This window comes from Plectropomus leopardus, chromosome 9 (assembly GCF_026936395.1).
Source record: "Plectropomus leopardus strain MGB_pleo_1.0 chromosome 9, ASM2693639v1, whole genome shotgun sequence".
Lineage (NCBI taxonomy): Eukaryota > Metazoa > Chordata > Actinopteri > Perciformes > Serranidae > Plectropomus > Plectropomus leopardus.
The window spans coordinates 7,891,776-7,919,774 of NC_142184.1; the positions used below are offsets into that span (position 1 = coordinate 7,891,776).

The 27,999-nt window shown below is 40.1% G+C and overlaps 1 protein-coding gene across 1 annotated transcript; it reads left to right on the forward strand.

Annotated features, from left to right (window-relative positions):
* Positions 1 to 146: 146 nt before the first annotated feature.
* ankrd52a (ankyrin repeat domain 52a) lies at positions 147 to 27,999 on the forward strand. Its single transcript, XM_042491088.2, has 28 exons — positions 147 to 359; positions 920 to 1,003; positions 1,104 to 1,182; positions 1,380 to 1,450; positions 1,669 to 1,869; positions 1,950 to 2,037; positions 3,405 to 3,547; positions 4,316 to 4,528; positions 6,387 to 6,465; positions 6,568 to 6,682; positions 8,672 to 8,754; positions 8,870 to 8,987; positions 9,099 to 9,167; positions 9,281 to 9,421; positions 11,140 to 11,202; positions 11,321 to 11,432; positions 11,789 to 11,860; positions 11,943 to 12,144; positions 12,273 to 12,360; positions 12,498 to 12,615; positions 13,292 to 13,511; positions 13,610 to 13,697; positions 13,794 to 13,877; positions 15,143 to 15,288; positions 15,442 to 15,524; positions 16,236 to 16,318; positions 16,588 to 16,679; positions 17,127 to 27,999. The coding sequence occupies exons 1-28, from the start codon at positions 333 to 335 to the stop codon at positions 17,396 to 17,398; spliced, it is 3,234 nt and encodes a 1,077-aa protein (XP_042347022.2). The 5' UTR covers positions 147 to 332; the 3' UTR covers positions 17,399 to 27,999.

Here is a 27,999-nt window from a genome sequence, read left to right on the forward strand (position 1 = left end):
TTTTAGATGAAGTTTTATATAAGTAAGTTTTTATATAAGTTTTATATATATATATATAATATGCATTAACCGTCTTCTTCCACACGGTGGCGCCATTTCCCCCCGAACAGGGCCGAAAACAGACCGCCACGCCTGTAGGCGGACCAGCACCGTCGTAGCCCGCACCGTCAGACCAGACACTGGATACAGACAACAACAGTGACAGATCAAGACCGCATTTCTGTTTGCAACCAGCTATGGGTGTAGTCTGAAAAGTGGATACAGTAGCGCACCGCAATATACCTCGAAGTTTTATCCTCATGAAGGAGCTCCGTCCTGGCTGAGTTTGGGAGATGGGAGTACTCAACATTGCAGACCAGGTAACGCTGAAAGAAAGCGCTCCGTGTTTGTGCTTTGGCGCAGTCTATTTGCTGGGAATGCTCTTGTGCGCAGCATACTACGTCTACATCGCGGAGCAACTTGTTTAATTTATAGCCTATTTGCGGTGCATGTTTATGGATATCGGAATTAAAATGATATTATTCTTTGTGGTTAGTGATGCTCGGTGTTTGTAGGTTAATAGATACGTTGTGGCTGCTCTTGTCTGGGCCCTGCTCTGGGTCGGGGCCAGCTCTGGAGCTAGCTAACGACAGCCGTTTGGCTAGCTGACGTATGTAGAGACAAGGGCCTGTAGGCCTCAGCCAGGGCTCTGTGTATTTGCTGGAAGAAACAAGAATCGCACTCGGCTACTTAACGCTACAGTAAACACACTAAATGCAAAATTTGACACCATGATAGCACATTTAAACCATATTACTGAGTATGTTTTGTTTCTACTAGAATGTGACAGAAGTGTTAGGGTGACGGACATACAGGACTCGTCGCTCCGGATCAACGTAATTGTGTGAAACGTAACTCAGCAGGTATTTCTGTGTTGCAGCCTCCTCTGGTCCAGGCCATCTTCAATCGTAATGCTGAAGAAGTTCAACTATTATTGCACAAAAAGGAGGATGTCAATGCACTGGTATGTTTGATTTGCTGCAATGCATACGGGTTCACACCATGAAGGATTTGGGGAAAAAATAAGATTAAACGTCATGTAATTGATCACGTGCATTTTGCAGGACCAAGAGCGCCGTACGCCACTTCATGCTGCTGCCTGTGTGGGTGACGTCCATATAATGGACCTCCTCATTGAATCAGGTGAGTGAGCTATTGTAGTGCATCACATATGAATTTGGGGTCCGATTTGTTAGTGAAACGTGGTGCATGCTTTATGCTTTGTCACCACCCAAAATAAACCGTCTCCCCTCATTGTCAGTTTGCAGTGCAGTTGTTTTGCTCTTTTCAGTTGTAGTATCCTTGTTACCCTTTAAAATGTTTTTGTTTTTGTCTGCCAGGTGCCACTGTAAATGCTAAAGACCATGTATGGTTGACCCCGTTGCACAGGGCGGCTGCTTCCAGGAATGAAGTAAGCAATAGACTCATATCCTTTTGCCATTTGGAGGAGTCCAATTATCTCTCAGTCAGATGACTTCATCCTCTAATTCCATTATGTATTCACCCACAGCGATTACAGAACTCATTAAGATTTATGCACCAAAAATATTGTGCTGACTGAAGGAAACGCAGCAAACTGCAGATATGATATATGCTTTAAGCTCCTTGTGATTGCCTCCTTCTCCCCAGAGGGCAGTGGGTCTGCTGCTGAGGCGCGGAGCAGAGGCAAATGCACGAGACAAGTTCTGGCAGACACCACTGCATATGGCTGCTGCCAACCGTGCCACGCGCTGCGCAGAGGCCCTGCTGACCCAGCTGAGCAACCTGAACATGGCAGATCGCACCGGCAGAACTGCCCTGCACCACGCAGCTCAGAGTGGGTTCCAGGAGGTGAGTTATCGGCTCCTTTTGAATCTTGCGCTTTTCTTAAATAATGTTTTTTACTACAATTTTATTTGTTTGTCTCACAGATGGTGAAGCTGCTGCTGAACAAAGGGGCCAACCTGAGTGCCATCGATAAGAAGGAAAGACAGCCTATCCATTGTGCTGCTTACTTGGGTAAGCAAGTATCACTTTCTTGCCAATGCTGCGCAGCACAAATTTTCATTGTCAAATAGCAATAAATGCTCCTATTGTTCATGACGAGTTTCACTCAGATGAGGAGCAATTACACTGCCAAGTCCTCACGTCATTCTCTGGGGGGTAAAAGACACTACTATCACTGAATGGTCCAATTGTTATGTCTAATACATTTAAAGTTCTCTATTTATGGGCATTGTTGCTTTGATTCTGCAAAACTTGGATATGTTTTAGAATCAACACAACTTTAATCCCAATACGCCAGACACATGCTTGAAGTGTTACAATGCTAAAGGCTAGGGCTGTACCCATTGCACAATTATACAAGTCGAATCGATTCAGACGTTCAATACAATGTTTTGTTTTCCATTCAAAGTTTTAAAGTTTGAACGGGCTCCGCGGGACATTCAGCGTGACAGTGGAATTCACATAATATAGTAAACAAGCTAACAGTGCTAAGTACAGATCATAAATGGTCAACAACATTTTTTGCAGACTTTAGATATCAAACAAAAGCTAGAGACTGTTTCTTATTAAGTCACTGTGAGCTGAAATTTCACCACTTCTAAGCAGAAGGTCTCTCCTCTCTTCCTCTGTGCTGCCTTCGTGTCTGCAGCTCCTCCGTATCAAAGAGTAGCGTGCGAAAGCCAAGAGCACTTGTTCTGCAGCAAAATTTGGGGACCAAAATGTTCCCAGAAGTACACTTCACATAGAAAAGTCAACTGAGGTGATAATTCGAATCTCCGACTTTCAAGGGGCTTCCTCACTAAAGGCAGTCTCTTTCACTGCTTGCGAGAATGTAATGTTGTGAAAAGTTTTTGGAGGGGGTGACTTGACATAGTTAGCCAGATAACAAAACTGAAAATCCCTTTTTCAGGCCAAAGTTGTGCATGTTGGGTATTTATCCAGGCAATTTTATTACCAAGAAGAATGCCTTTGTGCTAATAGACTCGTGTCTCCTGTAAAAAGAGCAATAGCTATAGGATGGAAAGATGTGAACAAACCAAGTATAAAGCAATATATTAAGCATTTATCGACATGTGTTGCTAAAAAACTGACATAAATTGCTAAAGGAAAGCTGGCAGTTTCTTAAAACATCTGGGGGAGCTTCATGGCCCAAATGATCTTCAAGATCCTGTACATTGTAACTACTGTAATATCTATTTATTCACCTGTTTTAATTTTTTTGTTTGAATTTTCATTTGATGGTTTACCATATTTGCTGCCAAGATTGACTATTTTATTTATAAGTAATATTTGTTGTAATTGAAAAACTCAAATAAAAATATTGTTTAAAAAAAAATGTTTTCGAGATACTGAAAACATCTCCTCCTTATATTTTATAGGGCATTCAGAGGTTGTGAAGTTGCTGGTGTCCCGCAGTGCAGACAAGAGTTGCAAGGATAAGCAGGGCTACACACCTCTCCATGCTGCTGCTGCAAGTGGTCACATCGAAATTGTAAAGTACCTACTGAGGATGGGGACAGAGGTGAGTGATTTTAATTATAAATATTGATTTTTAAGCTTGCCAAATTAAGCTCCGCTTCTGTGTGTTTCATTTAATGTCGTTCATCCAGGCTTCCCGCGGATCCTTAAAAAGTCTTAAAATGCATTAAATTCATGAATCGATAAGGCCTCAATTGGTTATCAAAATGTCTCAAATTAATTTCTCAAAGGTATGATTCTTCTTTTTTTGACGTGAGTCATAAAAAAAGCAAAAAAATTGTGAGTATACGTGTTTTAAATAATGTACAGAATTTAATGTCAATCATATAAGATAGAGGAACCAATAACCCTCATAAACATTTGCAAAATCCAATTAAATGAAAAATAACCAAACTATTTTCAAGGAATGGATACTAACAGATAACATAGTTTTGTTGTTTTTCATGTGTTTCACTCCAGAAAGTATTTATTCATTTATTTTTTAGCATTTGACGTAGACCATCTAACTTTTTAATTTGAACTAGTTTTATAGTGAAGTTAATAACTGAGCAAAAGTGTTCCTAACTCTAAGTAACTGATGTTAGGGTTCATGTTTTTTCTGCAATTTTGGTTGTTAAAAAAAGGTCTTGAATTTTATTCCAAGTGGCATTAAAAAATTCTTAAAAGTCTTAAATCTAACTTGCCATAAGCTGCAGAAACCCTGCATTCATCTTCTGCTGAAATCACTTACACTTATTTAAGACGTCCAGGACTCCCTCCTCTCAGGCACGAGGCTCAGTCTGATTTTGTGCTTGTTTTCTTTCACTTTCAGATTGATGAGCCCAATGGCTTTGGAAACACCGCGCTCCATGTGGCTTGCTACATGGGTCAGGAGGCTGTGGCTACCGAGCTTGTGAACCATGGAGCTAACGTGAACCAGCCCAACAAGTGCGGCTACACCCCTCTGCACCTGGCCGCCGTCTCCACCAACGGTGCCCTCTGTCTGGAGTTGCTGGTCAACAATGGGGCAGATGTCAACCAGCAGGTATGAAATGCACTGAAGAGTCTAGATGGGGAATGACTGTACACTTGACACTACTTCTTATTTGTTCCTGTTATTAGTAATCGTGATTTGCTGAAGATTAAGTGTTTATTACATTTGCTGTTCCCCTAAAAGCAGGGTTGGAAATAAGCACCAGCCAAATGCTGGTAAAATGTGCAAGTGGTTTGTAGATTTGCTTCACTCAAAAGCCGAAAAAACAGTGGTAATGTACTGAGTGGCTGAAAAAAGTTTATTTACAACCCTGCCTGAAAGTACAGATGTGTTTAGGCATGCCACAACACCAGAAATGTAGTAATTAATACCAGTACTAGTGAAAATTCCATGATTTTTGATTCAGTACTAGGCTAAAAATCAAAAACTAAACAATAAGTCCAGTGTACTGAAACATACACTTCTTTATTAACAAAGGCATTTAAATTACATTTGATTCAAACTTTATTGTTAATCTCTGATCATCCGCCTCAAAAGTCTGTGTGGGTTGATGACATTTCATGGCAGAGGAAACATTAAGATTCAGCCGACAGTATATCAACATATCTCTCCATTGTTGTTGCTGTTCAGCACTTGTACATGTAAGAGGTGACTTTGTTGGTCTTTTTTTTGGCAGGCTTTTGTCCTAACACCTTCTCCACTGTGATTTCTCAACGTAGGAAAAAGCGACAGTTATGAGTACAGCGTTTTCCCTGTAGTTGAATGTTTTTTACCTCTCTGCAACCAGAAAAAATGCCAAACGTGCACCGCTCAGAGCAGAATAGACGCTCAGTGCCTCGTCTAGCAGCTCGTGTTTCTAGGACAGTGTAAAAATGCAGCACTCCCACTACAAAGAATTTAAAAAATACAGTGTCTTCAAGAAAAAACACTTAAGCATTCGATGAATCAAAGGGGACACTTGCATGGTCATTGCTTTCCACATGTTCTTCCTCCTTCCTTCGGTGTTTTAACGGCAGACTAGAACACTTGTAAGCATTTTTGCTGCCCTGTCAAGTCCGAAAGAATGACATCCTCAGTATCTACATTTCTGGAGAGAAATGAATAATGTCATTTTTTAAGAATTTTGGCAGTGACGTGATACATTTTTTTTATGACATCCCTAGAGCTGAAGAGTAGTAAATTTTGTTTGGTAAGGTTGTTATTTAAGATGAAGGTCATTTGGATGTAGTTTAGTTTTTTAGGACACCAGATTTCAAATTAAAGATTTGAAGAAAAGCATGTGTGCTCATATTGTAGGTGTGGTCCCAAGTAATTAAATTAACAAAAAATTTATTTAATTAATTAACTCATGGCGTATATGGAGAATAAATGGGGAAACACATTCTATTTCTGCCTATATAAACTCTTTTTTCTGTAAATGTGCAGGGGTCACACATGCATATAGCTCTTAGAAATAACATTTCCATATGATGGGTGAAACGGGAGTGTGTGTGTGAGAGAAAATGTCCTGATAAATCTACAGATTTATGTTATCGATGACTTTTTCATATCTTACAAAGACCTTAAAAATGATGCCTTAGTAGTCTGCCTTTTTAGTGAAAATGGATTGAGTGGAAAGTGAGACCTGACACTTCCAATTTTTTATTAATTTGAGTTAAAGGCAGACAGTTGGAGTGATAACTACTTGTTAGCTGCCAGTGCTTTCAGAAATACTGACTCAAACACGTAAAAACATGCATTTTAGCCTTAATTTTAACTTGGAGATGTTCAGTTGTCAAACCGATCTGGTTCACTGTAGTTGCAGCAGCTTTCTGAGGCTCTCTCAAAGCATAAAATGTCACTAATCAGTTAATTGTAACTATCTCTTAACAACAGTCAAGATTAAACGATTTTATCTTCTGTTTTTCAGAGCAAAGAAGGGAAGAGCCCCCTGCACATGGCAGCCATTCATGGACGCTTCACACGCTCTCAGATCCTCATCCAAAATGGTAACTGTGACCGTTCTGTCTGACTGATCCATGAGAAAATGTTGGCTTTTCTCTCCTCCTAATGGTTCTTTGATTGACTCCCTCTTCCCTGCTTCCCATCAGGTGGGGAAATTGATTGTGTGGATAAGTATGGCAATACTCCTCTCCACGTTGCTGCTAAGTACGGCCATGAACTGCTGATCAGCACTCTGATGACCAACGGAGCAGACACGGCCAGGTATTGAAAACACTTTAAGTGGTATTGCTGATGTGTATAGTTGTGCTTTGAGGTTGGAAAAACACAGTGGAGCATAGCCCTTAATACAAAGAACCATTAATGTATATTACAGTTGGGTCGATATCGGATTTTGCCGGTAAGGTCTTGTGTACGAGCTTAAACCACTTTAATTTTATGCGAACTGGCTGAACCAGCATCTGTCTTTATGACACGTTTTTGCAAATTAAAAAGCAGTACATGTCAGCAGCAAGTGTTGACGGTGTTAACAGCAGTAAATCCAATTAGTTGTATTGCATTGGTAATAACTCATAAGACAACGTGATTAACATAATGATATTTTCATTTGTAAATAGACCAAACAGAGCCACTAGTGACTGACAGACAATGCACATTTTTTTTTGCCAAGGCCAGAGTTGAGATGTGTTTGCTTTACTAGAGAGATAGTGTTGTTTGAATTAGTCTCCCAGAAAAATACAACAGCACCAATATGCCAACATTTTAGATTTGACGGAAGGTAGTGTCATAACTGGCCACTAGCAACACAGCGCTGCAGTTTTGAGCTGAGCTTTTGTCAAACACCCAGTTTCTATTTATTCTGGTCGCTTGCTTTTAAAGTGCAGCAATGGAATAGAAATGGCTGATTCATGAAGTTAAAATGAGGACTTATCTGTATGACACCTTGTTATTTATAAGTAGGTGTCATGTGAGAGTTTTGACCATTGCTAATAACACCAGCTGCAGACTGTATTGTATGTCATTTCCAGTTAATATCACAATATAAATATGTGTTTTCAGTTTAAAAGGTCAAACTCTTATTTTTACACTTCAGACTACAGCAATTATTTTAAAATTTTCTGTCTTATTTGATATGATTAATGGTTTTATCTTATGATGTTATGATTTTAAGCACCAAGGTTTTGTTCACGGTTTTTAAATATCCTTTTATGCTGAATTGCCTTGATGCCTTATTTAATGTTCATTGTTTTTGTTTTTATGTGAAGCATGATCTCTGCATCTCTTGTATGAAAGATGCTATATAAATAAAGTTCATTATTATTGTCACAAACATGGGAAGATGGCAAGTTACCCAGCTTTTAAGAGATTACTTTTCCAGTCTGATCATGAGTGCATAGCTGATAAATACATGATTTGTTTACATGACAGCACATGTACATATGTAATGGGTTAATGTAGACAGAGAACATTTATGTTACGCATTGCGACACCACAATGAGACGCTTCTTTGCAGTTAGGACACAGTGTCATTATGTTGCACTCCAGAGCAGCTGCTGCATCATGTGGAACTGGAAAATTTTGTTGCTGATTCATTTTGGTCCCAGGTTTGTCTTAATAATAAGTAGCTTTGACAGTTTTACACAGGCCCAACCCTAATGTTTATGTCTTTTGCAAAAAGGCAGTTGGGTTTAAATGGGATAACATTTTGTCTCGGGATGCACGATAATATCGCTGTTATTAGTTTCTGCAGATAATGGCTTTAAAATGAAATAATGGCATCAATCTGAAATGAAAATTTCTAATGATGTTACAGACTGACAAGATAACGGCTTTAATTATGCAATTTTAATTAGTTAAAATTGGTCAAATTTGCACTGGTTTAATCTATTGTCAGGATTGTGTTAGGGAGAGCATCATCCAAGCCTCTTTTAGTGGCTAATAACAATGGCATTTTTTTTTTACATGTAACCTTAAAGTTAAATTAGTTTTTTCTTTTGTCCAGTGAATGTGCATATTCTGAAAAGCATTGAATTTTATGTCTACATGTGCCACTTATGGGCCATCCCCACAGGAGTTATTCCACGACAGGAGAGCAAACAAAACATTTGTGCACATGTCAGTGTTTGCGTTGACAATCAGCCAAAATGAATTAGAAAATATCGTCATATTGGATATTGGCAAAAAACAAATATTGTGCATCCCTATTCTTAACTTCGACTGTTTCTAACATTCTGTTTGTATGTTTTTTTGCAGACGTGGGATCCATGGAATGTTCCCCTTGCACTTAGCTGTGCTGTACGGGTTTTCAGACTGTTGTCGCAAGTTACTCTCCTCAGGTTTGTTCCATAAAAATGATTATGCTGATTAACTTAATCTTCACTATCTGTGTTGTTTATATCGATACACTTGGACGTAGCTGTTACCGCCAGCTGTTTGTTCATCACCCCACAGGTCAGCTGTATAGTATAGTTTCATCCATGAGTAAGGAGCATGTACTTTCGGCTGGGTTTGACATAAACACCCCTGACAACTTTGGGAGGACCTGTCTACACGCTGCTGCCTCTGGAGGGTAAGATGCAGAATCTGCTTTGTCACTGGAATAATAAGATCTCGCAAAATGTTCTGCTCTCACATGTCATGTTAAAATTTATTCCCTTACAATGATCATCTTTCATTACAGAAATGTTGAATGTCTGAACTTGCTCTTAAGTAGTGGTACCGACTTGAATAAGAGGGACATAATGGGAAGGTGAGTTTTCCCACATTTTTTAATTTGCTGCTTATGTGACTGTAATAAAAGTGCCACCTGATACATGTAACTATTTTGTGTGACTTGTATGTTTTTTTGCATCCCCCCTGCAGGACACCGTTGCACTATGCGGCTGCTAATGGGAGGTACCAGTGCACTGTGACCCTGGTGAGCGCTGGCGCTGAGGTCAACGAGCCTGACCAGACAGGCTGTACTCCCCTGCACTACTCTGCCGCCTCCCAAGCCTTCAGCAGGTTGGAAAACGTTTCTCTCTCCTTCTGTGTTCTTACTAAAATCACCAGCAGTAACACAAGCCACCAAATTCTGTTCAAGTCTGGCAGAAAGTCAGCTCTTGTTCCAGAACACTGATTGACTGATGAAACTGTCAAATCGGCAGGTGGATTATGAAATTCAAACAGTTGGTGAACAAAAAAATACTTTGTTTGTTGACCTTGTCTTTCTCAGCTTTTTGTGTTTTCTTCCATTACTCATACTTATTCAGTTAAAGCTGTTTACTGAATATTTGGTTTCATAGTCTGATTGAATTCACTTCTGAGCAACAGGGATGTCACAAGTGCCAGCAATTTAGTACCAAGTTGTTGAAAACGTGTCGATACACGTTTTCTCCAGTATCGTAGGTACCAGGGGTGCACTTCTCCTGGACCTGACAGGATAGCATATACGCCCACAGGTGTTGTTGTCTGCTGTTAAATGCCAAAGGAAGGAGAACGCCTGCTAGCATGGAAAAACAACACGGGCAACAACAGCAACAAGTGTAGCTGATGCTGCAGCAACAGCTCCACCTTGACTCATCAAAAAAAGTTTTTTCTTGACCCAGCGTTAAATATTTGTAATCTTTGCAATAGGAGCAAAGCGTATTTATGCTACAAACACCAGCAGTGTTACGATGTTCTGAGCGTCTATTTTGTGCTAAGCATTGCACGTTTGCCTCTCTTTTTCTGCTTTTACGTCAGTGTGTGCAGTTTCCTGTTGAATGCAGCCTGTCACATCTAAAGTAGGTTGGAAAACCTTTAGACAACTAGGGCCGCTCCTCGAAAGTCGGGGATTCAGATCATCAGTCAAAGACTCCTCAGTCCACTGAGATTCCTTCAAGTTGAGCGTTTTTTTTTGGTTTTTTTTGTTACTCAATGCTGTGCAGTGTACTTCTGGGACATTTTCATCCTTAGATTTTGCTGCAGAGTGAGGGCTCTTGATTTGTAGCTGATTTGTAGTGCTGATGTCTAACAGTGTATAGACATCAGCACGGAGGAGAGAGGAGAGACCTTCTGCTTGAAAGCGCTGAATTTGCAGCTCACTGCAACTAAATGAGATACACTGTGGCTTGTGATTGATACCTAGCATCGGCAAAACATGGTGTTTCGCACTTACGACCCATTGTCAGGGCTGTAGCTTGGTTTATATATTACATGAATGCCGCTGTCATACTAAACATCCTGCGGAGCATGTTAAATTTTAAAACTTCATTTGAAAAACAAAACAAGTTGTAGAATATTCGTATTGAACTGCTAAATTTGGTTCGACTGTCATAATTGCGCAACCGTACAGACAAAAAATTATATCAGTTAATGAATGGTTGCATTTCCTTTTCACTGTGCTTGGCACTCTGCAGTTTTGTCTGCACCCATAGTATGTTCTGCAGAGAGAGCAAGACACAGCTCCAAAACTAGAAAATCTATATGTTGTGGTAGATGATAATGTGATGGTGGTGTCCTGGTTTTTTGTTTTTGTACAGTGGTATTAAATTGGGCGTTGAGAATCATGGGATTTTTCTGGTATTGTTATGGTACTAAATTTCTGGTTTCATGACACACCTACTGAGCAACAGCTGGCTTTCTTATATAGCAATGTAACTATCTAAACAGCACACCAAGGAATTTGTGGTTTTGCAATGATGTTTGTGCTATTCTGACGTCAAAGTCTATTAAATTAAAGTGTTTCTGGTTCTTTTCAGAGTTGATCGTCATTTTTCTGGGAACCATCAGAATGATGAGGATGAGGCGAAGGAGTCGTACTTGTGAGTTGTTGTTAATTTTCCACTCGTGCATCAGACCATGAGTAATGTAATCAGGGCTTTCAGATTCAATAAACTGACACCACGTTTGTTTACATGTCATGTCATTTTTTAAACACAGCTGCTTGGAGCATCTTTTGGACAATGGTGCTGATCCCTCGATGGTCAACTCAAAGGGTTACAGTGCTGTTCACTATGCAGCTTACCACGGCAACAAACAGAACCTGGAGCTGGTGAGATTTTCTGTTTTAATCTGAAATCACTTCACAGTTTAACGTGGCACATAATTTAATCAGTCATGTGTTACATATTGCATGCACTCATGCACATTTTACACTCAAGCAGATGTGACAAATCTGGTTCATGAGCGATGTAAGACATTTTTTTAGGTCAACACATTTACTTATTCTGAGCTCCAGCTGACTGAATTATGTTTCCAGAAGTGCTGTTTGGTCAAAATAATTAGTTAATAGAATCATTTTTGCAGGTTGTGGATGATAAAAATTGTTCAGATAAAGCTTCTCGTTGATATTAAGATGTGTATCCTCAGTAAATGAAATTAAATCAACTGTTGTCTTTAATTGCTCAGCTCCTGGAGATGTCCTTCAATGCACTAGGAGACATAGAGAGCAGTATTCCAGTCAGTCCACTGCATCTTGCTGTAAGTGTCACATTTACTCTCTGGGACACCAGTTGAAATCACAGATGTGCAATGTTGTGACGGCTCCCCTCTGCTCTCTCAGGCTGATAAGGGTCACTGGCAGGCTCTGCGTGTGCTGACGGAGACTGCAGCTTATGTGGACATGCAGGACGCTGCAGGGCGTTCTGTGCTCTACTTGGCTGCTCAGAAAGGCTTTGCCCGCTGTGTGGAGGTGCTGTTGGCTCAGGGGGCCTCCTGTCTCCTCAATGACAACCGCCTCATGTGGACTCCGATCCATGTTGCAGGTATACTGCTCTCTGCTGAAGATTTCATGGCAAAGCATCATTTCTGGTTGTTACCACGATGAATAGACTCAATTTAATGTTACCATTTCATATATTAATTCTCTCTCCTGTATCTTATTTCATGCCAGCTTCCAATGGTCACTCAGACTGCCTGCGCATGATGATTGATTATGGAGAGGAGGGGGATCTCACCAATGTTGCAGACAAATTTGGCCAGTGAGTTGTTTTCTTTGGAAAGCTTTACTTTAGATTGAACTTAAAGCCTTCTAAATCAGTTTAATGCCAAAAGCTGTTTTGATCAATAAGCATACAGCACATAAACATGTATTTATTATAATTTCTGTCCCCTTCAGGACCCCTTTGATGCTAGCTGTCCTGGGAGGTCACACTGACTGTGTCCACTTCCTGTTGGAGAAGGGTGCTTTGCCAGATGCCAAGGACAAGAGGGGCAGCACAGCTTTGCACAGAGGGGTATGTCAAAAACACTGCATGTGGCTTCATTCATTGGTTTGAAATACAGTCATTGATTCAGTTAGATCCAACCCTCGCTCTGACACGACTCCAGTCTATCATCCAAATATGCTCACCTCTGGCTTAAAAAAACCCCAAGATGTCGATGGCTGAAATGTTGATCTCAAGGCTTCAAAACAGGATTCCAGACAGACTTTAATTCTCACTGCCAAATACAGTAGTTTGCATAATAAATTCACAGGTTAAATGGTCACCTGCCTGGTGATAAAGTTAAGCTGAGTCCTGTAATGTTGGCACATTCCCAGCAAAAAAGTAAAATATAAACTGAATAGAATGATGGTTAACGCTCTTTTTAAGATCTTAATGGCACCATCTGTCAATGAGTCATAAGAACCAATGCAACACAGTCCAGGCATGCCAGGTGGCTAGTTTCCTGGACAGGTATGTAGCTTAGTCATGGTTAAAAAAAGAAATCTAATGACGTATCTATTGAATAAAATTCTTCACTTCAATATAAGAACATTGCTTAAATCTTATAAATGTGCTGGAGCGCATAACGAGGGAGCGAGGGATTTTTTTTGTCTATAAAATAAAGAAGTTATTATTGTTATTTTCTCAGTTATTATGTTTTTATCAGTGGAAATGATCTGATCAGACCTTGCGGGTTTTTTTTCAGGCGGTGTTGGGCCATGACGACTGTGTGACAGCCCTGCTGGAGCACAAAGCTTCTGCACTGTGTCGGGACATCCAGGGTAGGACACCGCTGCACTACGCTGCATCCAGAGGCCACACGGAGATCCTGGCCAGTCTGGTGCAGGCCGCCATGGCAACAGACCCACACGATAAACTGCTGGACAACAAACAATACACCCCATTACACTGGGCTGCTTACAAAGGTTTGCTCAGTTTGATCGACTGGAAACGGCTAATCCCTAAACGTTGCAATTAGCGACTAACATCTGTTGTCTATAATGCTGCGTGTGTTTGTTCTCAGGGCATGAAGACTGTTTGGAGGTTTTACTTGAATTCAAAACATTTATCCATGAAGAGGGAAACCCTTTCACCCCCCTGCACTGTGCTCTGTGAGTATGAATATGCTCTTCTTCTGTCTCACCGTGTCAAAACATATTACTCAGAAAAACAGCACAATTTCATTAACTCTGGCGTCATGTTTGTAGGATGAATGGCCACAGCGGTGCTGCAGAGAGGCTGCTGGAGTCTGCTGGGGTCCACATGATTAACACCAGAGATGCCAAAGGAAGGTGAGACTGCAGAACAAAACACTTCACTTCACTTGGGTACAAAAGTGATCCAGAAAGAGAGTAAATCCTAAAGAAATATCCTTTTATAGTGATATTAAATGTATTTTCCATCATTGTCGAGCTGGTGTTGTTACCTAAACCTCTTCCTCCTCCTGTCTTATCAAGTAATTGGCTGGAAATGCCTAATACTTAAAGCCTGCCACAGCCCCTAAAGCTGCAGCCAGGGTTTCAGCAGATCCTTAAAAAGTCTGAAAAGGCATTGAATCCATTAATTTTAATATAAGGCCTCAATTGGCATTAAAATGTCTTAGATCAATGTTTCAAAAGTCTTAAAAATGCTCAGACATTTGAAGGAGGATTTTTATTTAATGTTTTGTTTTCTGAAATTGCATTTCAAAAGCTCAACATAATTGGTATCTGTAAAAATAAATAAGAGGAAGGATTCTCAAAATTCCTCCTGCACTTAAATCACTAAAAAGTAATCTTTTAAAACACTATTTATTTTGAAAACAAATAGAATTCTCCCTAACCGAAGTAATTGATGTTGCTTTATGTTTTTTTTCCTTCAATTCTGGCTACTGTGAAAATGGTCTTAAATTTGATTCCAAGTTACATAAAAAAAAGTCTAAAATGTCTTAAATCCCACCTGTTATAAGAAGTAGGAACCTTTGCTGCACAACTGATCGTAAAATAATGCATTTCCCCAATAATTGCAAGAATATTTGATTATGACACAACCTAGATGCTGTTTTGCAGTCGCTGTTCTCTACTCCTAGCATTTGGTCCTGGTGTTCCTCATCACTGCTTTTAAAGAAAGCAGTAATGGGATTAATGGACGAACCAGCTTTAAAATAAGTGCTGCTGGGCACCTGGTAGCTCATCAGGTAAAGCGTGTACCATTTAAGTTGAGTCCTTACGGCAGCGGCTCAGTTCGATTTGGCCAGAGCCGTTTACGGCATGTCATCCCCTCCCTCTCCCCTGTCTCTCTGTCATGGGGAAATGTCTTACAGTGGATCAATTTCATGTTGGTGAAGAGTGGTTTATGTCGATTTCAAAAAGTAATAAACATGTTGAAAGGTGGATTAACTGAAAATTTGAGAAGAAAAAAACAACTTTTGAGTGTTGAATTTGAGAACAGAATTTGGTGTGTCAGAATGAGTGCTTAGTTGTCTCAGCACCCCCAACCCTTCGCCGGCCCATCCGCCAGGCCAGTCTACATAAGTGAAACGCTGAATTGTTTGGACCGTCTCTGTCTGTGCCTGTAGGACCCCACTGCATGCTGCTGCATTTGCTGAGGATGTCGCGGGACTTCAGCTGGTGCTTCGCCATGGGACAGAGATCAACGCAGTGGACAACAGTGGACGCTCTGCTCTGATGGTAGCTGCTGACAAGGGACACAGTGGCACCGTGGGTAAGTCTTTGACCTTGTATGACAATATTTCGGCGGTTTGTCACACTCGAGGCTTTTGAACAGTTCTGTAGTGCATCTGCCCTGATTATAATCGTCAGATCAGGACATCTGTAGCCGCAGGAATAAATGTCTTTGTGTCTTGATGTCGTCTAGCCATCCTCCTTCACCGGGCCAAGGCTGACCTGACACTGCTGGACGAGAACAAGAACACTGCCCTGCACCTGGCCTGCAGCAAGGTACACACAGCTCCACTGTGCCGAGTATTAACCAGGGTTCCCACGGATTCTTAAAAAGTCTTAAAAGGTGTTGAAATCATAAATCTAAACAGAAGGCCTTAATCGGTATGAAATGTCTTAAATTCACCTTTTAAAAGTTTTAAAAATGCTCAGGAATGGCCAGTAGGATTTTATGGGTTTTTTTTAAAAATTGCATCGTGAAATCTCAAAATACGTGGTAACATCTATTTTTTTTTGTGAAAAAATATAATAAATTCCTCTTAAACTCGTCATGATGGGAATCCAAGCAGTTAAATCTCACATTCACAGTGAAAAACATAAAATCACCATGAAAATTTCCCCACTTCGATAATGTAAAAGATACTTGGTAATATAATTTATTCATTGTCTTACATGTGTTCCACTCTAGAAAGGGCTGTTTAGTTTTTTTCAACATTTAATGCAAATTATATAACCATAGGCATTTCATTCGTTTCATGTCATACTAAACATTTGGGTGAAATAAAATTGTCATTCGTCCATTTTTGGTTACTATAAAATTAATCCGCAAATTAATTCCAAGTGGCATTAAAAAAGTCTTACATCTGACTTGCCTTAAGCTGCAGGAGTCCTGGTATTAACACCTGATTGTAATGTTGGTGCACTTTCTTTGAGTGCTGATAAAAAGAAGCCCACGCAGTTTTTTAATTGTCTTTTTGTTTTGTCCCTCAGGCTCATGAGATGTGTGCCCTGCTGATTCTGGGGGAGATCCACAGTCCCACACTTATAAATGCCACCAACAGCGCTCTGCAAATGTAAGAAGCTACTGACGTTTTTAAGCTATCAACAAAAAAAGACAAAAATGTAAAGTTTATTTGTTTTTTCTGTAAATAATTGTGAGTGTATATGTCTACAAAAGCTCTTTTAGGAAAGTAGCCTTGGAACATGATAATTTTTAGTCGTTTTACTACCCAGAGGCTGGAGGGTTTTAGGTATTCTTCACATGTTCAAATGTTAAATTGCCGACTAGTTGATGGATAACAGGTCTGCCAGCTGTCTCTCACACTCCTCCGTTCTCCTCCAGGCCCCTCCATCTTGCAGCACGCAATGGCCTGGCGACGGTGGTGCAGGCACTGCTGAGTAGAGGAGCCACTGTGCTGGCTGTGGATGAGGAAGGTGAGGCCTTTTGATGCTTTGTTACCCATGCAGTATAAATACATATAAAATATTGTGTTAAATCACAATTAGGAGTTTGGAGTTTTCTAAGAATCTTATGTTTTAGCTCATTTGCTATAAACCATATACGTTTCTCTGCTCGCTGTTTCCCAAAACACAACATAGTTTCAGATGCAAATAATAAGCTGTGAAACACTACATTGACATATCACCTTTGTAAATGTGCATGGTGAATGTGTCAGAGATATATTTACATCAGGGCTGCCCTTTTAAAGTTGGTGATTTAAGCTTGTCCTCCTGACTAATAAATAAGGCAGATTTTGGCATTTTGCTAATTATCTATCTTTTATTACTTGTGATCCCGTTAAAAAGTTTGTCTAATGTAATTCACATGTGAAGTTCAGGTTGTGTTTGTGCACTAATGTGGGTTTGTTGTCTCCCGTTCAGGCCACACTCCAGCGCTGGCCTGTGCTCCTAATAAGGACGTGGCAGACTGCCTGGCTCTGATCCTCTCTACCATGAAGCCTTTCCCCCAGCGGGACCCTTCCTCCTGCTCCTGCTCCTCCCCCACCGTCTCCCCCTCCCCGGGTCTCAACTTGCTGAAGCACTGCGGCATCACCGCCACCTGCGCCCCCCTGCCCAGCAACGGCCTCCACAACGGCTACGTCAAAGACCGTCACGGTGCACCGGTTGGCCTGGACGGGTGTCTGTCTGAGTGAGGTCATGCGCCCCCTCTCAGTCAGCTGCTATCACCATCATCACCACCAGGGGGGGACGCCCTTTAACATGGCCCCAGAGGACCAGGAGAGCACCCACCCACATGTCTGTTCTCTGTGTATGTATGTGTTCGTGTGTCTGTGTGTGCGTGAGTGTTTGGTCTTCTCTTGAGGTGCAGTCAAACCTAATATGCAATTAGATCCCATTCCTCCATCTCCTAGTAGTGCTTAATACGTAGAGGCAGATTGCTCTACAAGGTCACTCGGATGAAGTGTGGCATCCAAAACAAACACTAGCAATCTGGCCATCTCGAAACCATTTAACCCTTTAAAACCATGTCGACATAATTATATAACCGACATCTAAGCGCATGGAAACCTTTGTATCTTTCTCGTCATATCACTCGATATAAAAGTCATATCATGTTAATTAGTTGCAGTGACCTTGTAGAGGAACATCGAGCCTTCCCAAAAGAATGATCAAAGAGTTTCTTTGTTTGTTTTTTTGATTTTCTTTTTTTTTTTTATTTCCTTTTTTTTTTGTAATTGTCCGTTAGCCTAGATTTTTATGAAGGAACCACACAAGGGAAAAAAAATCTAAAATCTTTGCTTAAGAGTGCAATGCTTGTGTACTACAGTACAATCCGAAATTTTGGAAAAGGGTCACAAAGATGTTAATTCCATAGTGTACTTTAAACGTACGGCCGAGAATCGTTTTGGCATTTTACGATAATTTGGTAATGCTGCTGAATACATTAGCACGTCTCCTTCCGAAGGAGAGCCATGTTCGGGTCGGCATTGTTAACACCGATTTGTTCTTAATGCTGACTTCATGTTTTAAAGATGCTAAATAAGTGTTTGTTAAGCTAGAATGTTTCTAAGCATATAACTTATGACCAAAGTTGATCAACACTATTATGGCTATAAATTATTTATTTGAGATGAACTGTACTGTATAGAGAAAGACAATAGATCTTGATATACCTCGTCAACTCGTTTAGCAGCTGCTTCATCTTCACCCAGGGTCCGTAGGCCTAAATGTTCTCTTTTTGTAGGACTGGAGAACTACTGTAGGATAGTGACTGACTGAGGCCTTGTTTATTTCTAGATGAAGGCTTTACTAGTAATATCTGCCAACAACACCTCATCAAAGCATCATATATCTGAGCACATAAATGAACAAGCCATTTCAATTTATTTCCCATCTCTTATAACAGTGTTTTTTGGAGCAGATTTCAGAATTCGAATGGCCTAATTATCGAAAGAGAGCAATCAGTTTTTGGTTTTTAGGCACTCATAATTTTTTTTTGTTGTTGTTGTTGTTGTTGTTTGTTTTTCTTGTGTTACTGAAGTTGAACCGGCCATCAGCTTATAAAGAGCTCACACTATAGGAGTATTTCTCGGAGCTGGTGAACTAGTCTTAAACATCTAATAGCTTCAACTTCTCGGTGGTCAACTCTGATCAGATAAAAGTATTTTTTATTGGGCAGTTTTCAAGCAATATTTTCTTTTGGCCTTTTTTTTGTTTATTGAATAGACAATCACTGTCACAAGGGCTTTTGTTTCCCTGGAATGTGTTTTTTTTTTTTTTTTGGTTTTTTTTTTTCATGAAAAATTTACCTAAAGACTAAACGAATGGCTCTGTGTGTGCCGGGCATTTTACTGTCAGTGTCAACACAAATGCACTGGATCGCCTTTATGGCATCTCATGAAATGCCTTTTGACCCATGCCTTCCGTAACACATCATTTCAGTTGGATTGCGTAATGGCAGATGAGCCCTGAGACCGAGTATCTTTCCACCCGTTTGGTAGCAACAGCATTGAACCACGGTTGCACCCCAAGTATCTAGTGGGAGAAAAGAAACCCGGCGTATCTTTATACGTTGTGGCGTTATCAATGACCAGGGAGTTGATATATCCCTGATTGAGGCAAATAGGGCTAAGAGGAAAAGGAGAGGGATCTTTGCTTAGGCCAATACCTGTTGTTTAGATTTCAGGAATAGCAGAAATCCAAATATGTGCTTTTTTGGTGTTCATTTTTTTGTCTCCTCATCCCATTTCTGGTACTAAAGATGATTGTATCGGACCACTAGAGCTGTTTGTGACTTTTAGATGTTATATCTATGCTATTTTGTTGTTTTTTTAAGACCATCTGCTGGTGGTTAAATTACACTGAGTCAGATTGTTTTCATTGGTGTGATGACTTCATATCCACTGGTAATGAAGTGGCACAATTGCACACATTAGTTGACTGGATGAGAGATGAGGACCTAGACTAGTCGATGCCGTTTAATATCCCCTTTCACGTTGTCGTATTTTACTAGTCCATTTCAGAGCGGTGATTTCTCAGAGTCAGTGCCGTAGATTCGTAGTTTCAATTGACCTCCATAACTGACTGAAATGAAGTGGAACTAATTGGTGATCCCCAGCCTTTTGTTCTCTTGATCAATTTTAATTTTCACAAGGACACTTATATTAGTATTAACATTAGGTTTAGGTACATATATATTTTTTTTGTAATCTCAGGATCTGTGCTGAAGCAGCGGGCAGAATTTATTAATCCAATCAGATCTCAGCAGGATGATTACATTTTTTTTCTGATGGGATGTTCCATGATTTAATTCCTTTTTAACCCTAATCCCACAGCACTTAATTAGATAGTCAAGCACGCACTTTAGTACATTCAGGTTCTAAGTGTGCAAAATGGAGCAGATGTAATGTATGTACTTATGTTTACATGCATGTGTGTTGCTGCTGAATACAGGAAGGTAGAGTTGCAAAAGGCAAGTAAAGGCTGCAACAAAATTGTACTCTAATGCATTATTTGAAAAAAAAAGTGTCTCTTTGGGACAGTGTCCACTGCCCACTGACTTTTTTTTGCATTATCTATTTCTGGGCGACCGGGCTCAAAAAAAAAAAAAAGTGACAAGGTTATATTACCCAGCCTACTGTTAATAATACAGAGCCGAAGTCACTTAAAAGTCAGTCCAGTGCTTCAACACCTCAGGCAGGCTTCTCGAAATACTCTACACACTTTCTCTGCCATCTGTAGGTGCTGTCAGACCGGTCTGTTCGGGCAGGGATTTTTCTCTCTCTTGTGATGTCCTTATCTGACCAGTAAACGGAGCCATTGCCCCTGCGACTATACAAGTTGTAACTGAATCCTTTTGTTGTATCACAGTATTCTTATACATGCTTTTTTTTTATTTGTGTGTACCAGTGAGTGATTGTGCATGGAGCTAGATCACAAATTTTGATATAGCGGCGATTAAAGCAAGCGGAGCATATATACAATATATCTGGTTGTCGGAAAGCAATGAAAGGTCCAATTGTAGCAATAGAGAGTGTGTGTAATAGTGTGCAGCACAAATATTGCACTGCCATCCATTTAGGCCAATTCAGTAAATCATAGCATAAATGCCAATGGAAGATTTAAAATGCGGGTTAGATGTTATAATCTTTGGTCACAAATAAGGCCTGTTTGCCAAAATGTGTCGAGAGGGGGGGAACCCTCTCAGAAAAGCAGCAATGGATTTATGCATATGTTCAAGCAGTTTACAGTCTGACCATCAAATCTGAGCCATGAATTTTTCTGACTGAAATGAATGTAGGGTCAGTTTAGAGAAGGAAAATTTGCTTTCTCCCGACTTTAAACTGTTGCTCTTCATTTGTCTTGCGTAGATATGATTATACAGGTAGCATGTAATATCCTAATTCTCTACATATTATACAGTATGTGTAGTAGTCTTCCTGCATCGAGGGTCTGGATAGTTTTGTTTTTTTTTTGGCATTATTGTTGGAGTATAGGCCTGCTGTTGTTGAAGAATATCTTTCTCTATACATATATAATTGTGTGGAGTGTAGCCTACAAAGGTAAACAGAGGACAAGAGTTCAGATGAAATTAACATCATCCATTCCATTGAGATTGCCTTACAGTACAGTAAAACAAGAGGGACAAAAGGTCTACAGTAGATACGATCACACATACTCGTAAAATAGCCTATATTTGACAAAAATGCACCTAAGCTACACCCATTTAGTGCCATAGAAACCTTTATTTGCCTTTAGACATAAATCATACTTGGTCAGTAACTTATTCAAAAGTAGGCAGGATTAGTACAGTTTTGTGTTCAGAGCTGCATGTCTTTTCACCAATTATATTAGTCAAAGAATATAAATATTTGCATGGGATATTAGTACTTAAATGCAAGTATTCTGTTGAAATTTGGTGTTGGTAGAAGTCTATTGTATAATTGGACATTTTTGAAGATTATAGTTAGTTCCCTTTGGTATTGGCAAAGCAATCCCTTGGTTGTGTGTTTGTTTAACGAGACGGTTTATAATGTGTGTGCGTGTGGGAAAAAGAAATACATTTTTGATGTCCAAAAAAAAAAAAAAAAGCATGGTATATACAGTATAGAATTGATTTGCCTCAATGGATGTCTCGGTTCTTACTTGAAGTAAATGGCAAATTTCAATTCAACTCTCTGATCCACTGTTGAGCCTTTTGCCTTAAAAGCTGAAAAAAGGAAATGATACCTGGCAGTACCTGATAAGTTGCATCACCTGTAGAGTTATGCTACTTGGTTGGATTGCTAAAAAAAAAGAAAAAAAAAGAAGAAATTCTTGGCTAATTTTGGTCTTACAGACATAGTCGGGTGTCGAGAAGCACATAAAATCAATTGAGGTAGCACATAGCTCAAGGTTGCCATGGTGCAGAGATTGTCGTGAGAGGTTAGGATATCGCCATATTTGCCACTGTGAATGAATGAATTCAGAATTCACTCGTAAACAATCAACTTTGGCTTCTCCGTCATCCAGAGCCAAAATGACACTGGGGATAAAAGTGGTGTACCTCAAAAAAATAAAAAAAATAGTCGGACAGGAAGGAAATTGTTGTGCTTGTACAGCTATGCTAACAAAGAGTCAAAATCTTGTGGTCCATCTTGTCGTGGGTAGTGTAATTCTGCTTAAACCAGCCTAAATCAGAGATGTATCCACGCAGAAGTGTTAGATTAGTGTCGGCAGATGTCTCATGTTTCCTACCTTACAGAGGGGCAGCCAACTGCACCTTGTACTTTTTATTGGACCTGCAGTTTTACCTCATCAGTGATCTTTTCGTGTGACGACGCTGACATTTACCCTCTGTGATTTCTCCTCGTTTCTCCTGATGCCAGTCGTGTAGATTTCTCTCTTATAGCGCGTGTGTGAGTGACTTTTCAATATATGCATGTCGAACCTAAACATGCACAAACATGCCCTTTTTTAAAAGCATAGTTAACCCTCTTCATTACAACCAACATGTTATCGAGTCATAAAGGGTGATGGGTGCAGTCTAATTCAAGGTGGGGAATGAAGGTAGCTATAAAACTTTACCTCTGTAAGTCAAAACAATACAATTTGACTGTATGACTAATGCTAGTTTGACCGCCTTCCCTGCCTGAACACTTGGTTATTAACCCCCCACCCCCCACCACCAATAGGACCTGTGTAATATCGAGCACAGTGGTGGCATGGTGCCTTTTATTCATTACTACCGAAAGGTACGGTCTTCCATTTGTATTTCCCAGAAGCCTTATAATGGGAAAAAGAAATTACACTGAAAGTACACGACTACAGTAGATCGGCTCTTATTCCCTCTGAGCGTGATTATTTCAACCCTATGTGATCTGAGAAAAAAAAGAAAAAAAAAAGCCTAAATATCTTCGTCTGGATTTTTATTTCCAGTGACTGAGTGCTCCCTTTGGGTGGCGGAATAAATTGCACATTACCGATGCGATTTAGGGCACATCAAACACTGAACGGATCAAAAGTATGAAAGCACAAATCCAAAGAAGGCACCTCGGGGCTCGGTTAGCTCTCCAAACACCAAGGAGCGAAGGAGCCTATAGACCAAATTTAGGCAAAGACGAGAGGAAGACCATCCCTCTGAGTGCAGAGAACATGAGGTTTGACTGTCAGTAACACATCAACTGTAGAAAGACCTGGAGTTTCAGAGCTTCACTCTGATTGTTCTTCTCAGCTCTTTGGTATTCATCGACAATTAGTAACGAAGCGATGCGGTACCTGCATTCAAGATCAAGTTTAGGCTGTTTGTTGTGACTGTGTTGCGAATTGATTGTAGAGATTGCTTTGTGTTATTTAGGGTAGACTGACTACAAGTAGGGGTTGCAGTAGTAGCTGTGTGCAGTGTTAATAACAGTGTGATCATACTATAGAAGTGACGTAACATTTGTTGTCTTACCACGACATTAAGGCATGAATCATCTTCTCTTCAAGCTGACCTCGTTTTGAAATAGACAAAAGATAAAAAGTGCAATAACCTTTTGTTTATCATTGCTTCCTCTGTTGAAAAAAAACTATTTAATATGCCCTTTTTTGTTAACACCAAAAGTCACTCATCTGTAGCAAATGAAGGATTTCAAGTCGTCCTTCTGTTTGTATTCAGAGAGGTGGCGTTTGATAGTGCGAGTGTTTGATATTCCATTCTTAAAACTGTGATCAATATCCGACTTTAAAAAGCTGCCTGCTCAGAATGGACTGTGCACAAGTTGACTGATAGATTTGAGTAGGTGCTTTTTTTTTTTTTTCTTTTTTTTTTTAAATTAAGGATGGACTTTGATGGTATTGTAGTTTGGGCTTCTGGTTTATAGCCGGTAGACATGTTCATTTGCATGTGTAGATGTGTATATGCATCCTCTTCCTCCTTGAATGAAATGTTTTCTCAAAAATATTTAGACCTGCTGTCAGTGACGTATGCGGATAAAAGGAAATATGAAATGCCTTATATTTGTTTTTAATGTTAAAGCATTAGGGGTTCTTAGGTGTCCCTCCCTTTTCAGCGTGTAGCCTAAAGCGTGTACAGTTAAGAAACTCATGAGATTTATATCTACTGTATAGCCTATGTGTTTTCAGAATTTGTTACTTGGAGGTCCTGTGATTGTGGTTTTAGAGAAACATTCCCCTTTGAAAGTGCCGTTTGTTTTCACCAGCAGAGGATGCGTCTTGGGGGGGAAAAAAATGTAATTACACAAAGGAAAACAAATGTTAGGAACACTTTCCAGTGTTTACTTTTGAACCTGTCGAGCTGAATGACACAGGTGAAATAAGGCAGCAATCTTCTGATGGAGCACCTTATAGACGAGCTCCTTCTGTGAGCCCCACGATGGAAATAGTCTCACACCGAGCTTGATTACTCTAACGCAGAGCCATATCAGAGAATTTGCCCATTAGGAGCCCCCTTGAATGTGCTATTAGGAATAGCCTACTGTAGGAAAGGATGTAATACTGCATGTTCTGTGACATTTTTTTAGTAGTGGGTAGTCCCTTTTCATGTTTTTATGTTTAGTCCGCTTCACTGTAGATGTTGCCACCTCATTGCAACTCACAAGCTATTAACAATCCTCTCACAACTGGACTTAAAGCAGGCATTGATCTGCTGCTTGATCGGCAGCCTTAATTCATTGAAAATTGAGGAAAAAAAAGAAATGATAATAGGTTGCCTGTTTTACTTTGAGTGGCTTATCTGGGGAAATACAAAGGAGCCCTTATCACGAGGGGAAGGACTCTGAATCAGGGCATGTGATGAGTTACAATCAAATAGTTTCACAGTGCACCTTCACAAAAACATTACAAAGTTGGCTCGTCCGCCCGACATTCCAAAGTTGATTTCATTTTCCACAGTCCTGTCCCGCTGATTGGGGGAAACTTTTTATTTTTTTTTGCTTTTTGCTGGTGAATGAAGTGGGCATGTGTGTCAATGACAGGGTTCCCTATTTAGCCTAACGCTGATTACCTCATTTACAAATCTGCAAATATACTATTCTACTGTGTGTAAAGGAGTCAATGCCATCACCAGCAGCGTGGTCTCTACACCTGTGATGACAACAGGACCAATGAAGTTACTCTGTTGAAATTAGCCAATTTAGAATATGACCAGTCTGGAAATATAGGGTTAAGACACTTATTTCTTTTCTTCTTTAAAGACAGAATGGGCCTCCAAGATTTCTTTAGTAAATGACCACAGCTGCTACACCAGTCTGCATCTGGAGCCATCAGGAGAGCAGCAGATACAATTTTTAGATTTTTGTGTCTTAAAGCTTCAGTGTGTAGGATTTAGGGGGATATATTGACAGACATGGAATATAATATATTAAATATATTTTCTTGAGTGTTAATGACCTGAAATAAAAATCTGCGTGTTTTTGTTACCTTAGAATGAGGAGTTTATATCTGCATGGTAGCAGGTCCTCGTCCTTGGAGTCCACCGTGTTGCTCTACCATGTTTCTACAGTGGCCCAGAACGACCAAACCAAACCCTGACTCTAGATAGGGCTACTTACGTTACTTTGCATTTCTAGAGTTTTTCTGCCGGCAATCGTTGTTAACAGTCCCTCCATGACCAGCAGCACCTTAAAACTGCTTAGTTCAGTGTTTTTGCTGGTTTAAATCACCTGGTCGGTTTGTTTTGGAGAGAAAGAGACCTCTGCAGTTAATTCATCTCCCTGTAAAAACCTCCCAAATTTCTGGACCTTAATGTTTGGACATACTTTGCGTATTTAACGTCTGCAGACATGGTTCTGTTAATCATACAATTGACAGTCTGTGTCAGCCCCCGGCAATAAACTGGAAGGCTCGGAGGTGAATTTACCGTCCTCCTACTGCTGACATCAGGTGAAAATTGAAATTTAATGCTGCAGGGTCTGGAGTGAGTGTCTGTCGAATATTAAAATTGAAAAATAGCTTCACTGCGGAGCAGCGGTTGCAGCTGACTTGAAAGCAGAGTTTTAGTTTGGAACAGGAGATTGGAGCTCACTCAGCTCCCTCTACTCGTACAGTCCACGAGGTCACGAAATAACGGTGCCAGGCTCGCGGCCCACCTCCAACATGCCAAACAGCATCGAAGAAACACTCATTTATAACATGACACTGTTTTATTCAGTGTTTTTACTGGTTTAAATCACCTTGTTCCTTTGTGTTGAAGTTGAAGAAACTACTGCGAATAATTCTGCTCCCGGTTAAAAAACCCAGAACGTCTGGATCTTAAAATTATCAGAGAAAAATGGTAGCAGGCGCTGGGCTATCAGCCTCTGCAGTAAGCCGAGTGGTGTCGGAAAAATAGTAATTTATAACGTGAAACTGCTTTAATCGGTGTTTTAACCAATTTGAATAACCAGGTCTGTCTGATTTGAGGAGGAAGACACCTCTGTGAATAATTCGGCTCCAGTAAAAATCTCCTCATCACTGAAGGAGTTGTAACCAGGAGAAGATTCAGCTGTTTGCAATCTGCAAACCTCACCATTAGATCTCACGAAATCCCCCTAAATCTTACACACTTCCTTTGAATAATAAAAGGTTAAAAATCTAGCGTTACAGTTGTTACACGTTGCTCCTTAAACGCTGACTGGAGTAGCAACTGTCGGCACTAGCCTGGTTCAAGAAGTCGAGCCGAAGTCTTGGTGTATCTCACGATTATTTAAGTGAACGATCATGTTAGCATCACTTGCTGTTTTTCAGTAGCATTTCTCCTACCTCCTTGTTTTGCAGCCTTGAGTATTGTTTGTCTCTCCACCTGTTCTGACAAAAAAAAAAGAAAAAGAAAGAATAAGTCTATTCACAGTACGGGAATACAGATTTATCATAAGCAATGGTAGTTATACATAAGAAGTGTGCTTGGTTGTGCTGTATGTGTATATGTCTATTTGACGTTGAAAAAAAAATATTTATGAGAAGCATTTATACGACAAAATACCACTGGAATGTGAAGCCAGACAATGTTATGATGCAGATTATGATGATAGTCTATCCCCTTTAACATTCAGTGGCGAATGGTCAGAGGATTCACCTTTTTTTTTTTAAAAAAGTAATCATGCATTGGCTTTTTATTTAACACCATCTATTTCTTTGGTTTCCTCTTGTTCGTATACTTCCCTGTCTAGCCCTATAGTATGCATTATTTCAACGTTTACAGCTTCATTCTGGGTCAGCCATCGATTGCCCTGCAGTTGTGATAATACCACAGGTTGTCACGAGGAAGATAGTTAAGGTGGATTTGTAATTCTTTACGAGCCGTATGCCTTCGAATCCATTTGTCCACTCCGAACCAAATTCTGCTACATAGGCATCTTTCTCCACACTGCCCCGACACTTTACATTCAGTTTGACTTCAAGGGGTACAGGACAAGGTGAACGGTTTGAGGTTTTCTGACCAGGGCCCCCCACCCACTTCCCAACTACCCTAATCCAGGACAGGACCAGCCCCACTCCCCCCGTCACCCGCCCCACTGTCTCACCGAAACCTCAAGCCATTCATTTTTCTGTTTTTGTTTTTTCGACAATGCAATCCTGAAAGCACTTTGCCTTGTTATTCCTTTGTGTGAACATGTGAATGATGATTTGTTACAAAATGTTAAATATGTAAAAGATCATTCACTGTTTTGGAAAAACCTGCATCTGTCTTTCTGACGTTAAAAGAAAAAAAAAACAATTTAGTGACATTAAACCTGAATCTATTTTATAAAATGTTTGCTGCAGCCAATTGGTCTTGTCATTCAGTATTGTGGCTTAGGGTTGTTTGTGTTCAATAAAGTGCTATTGCTAAATA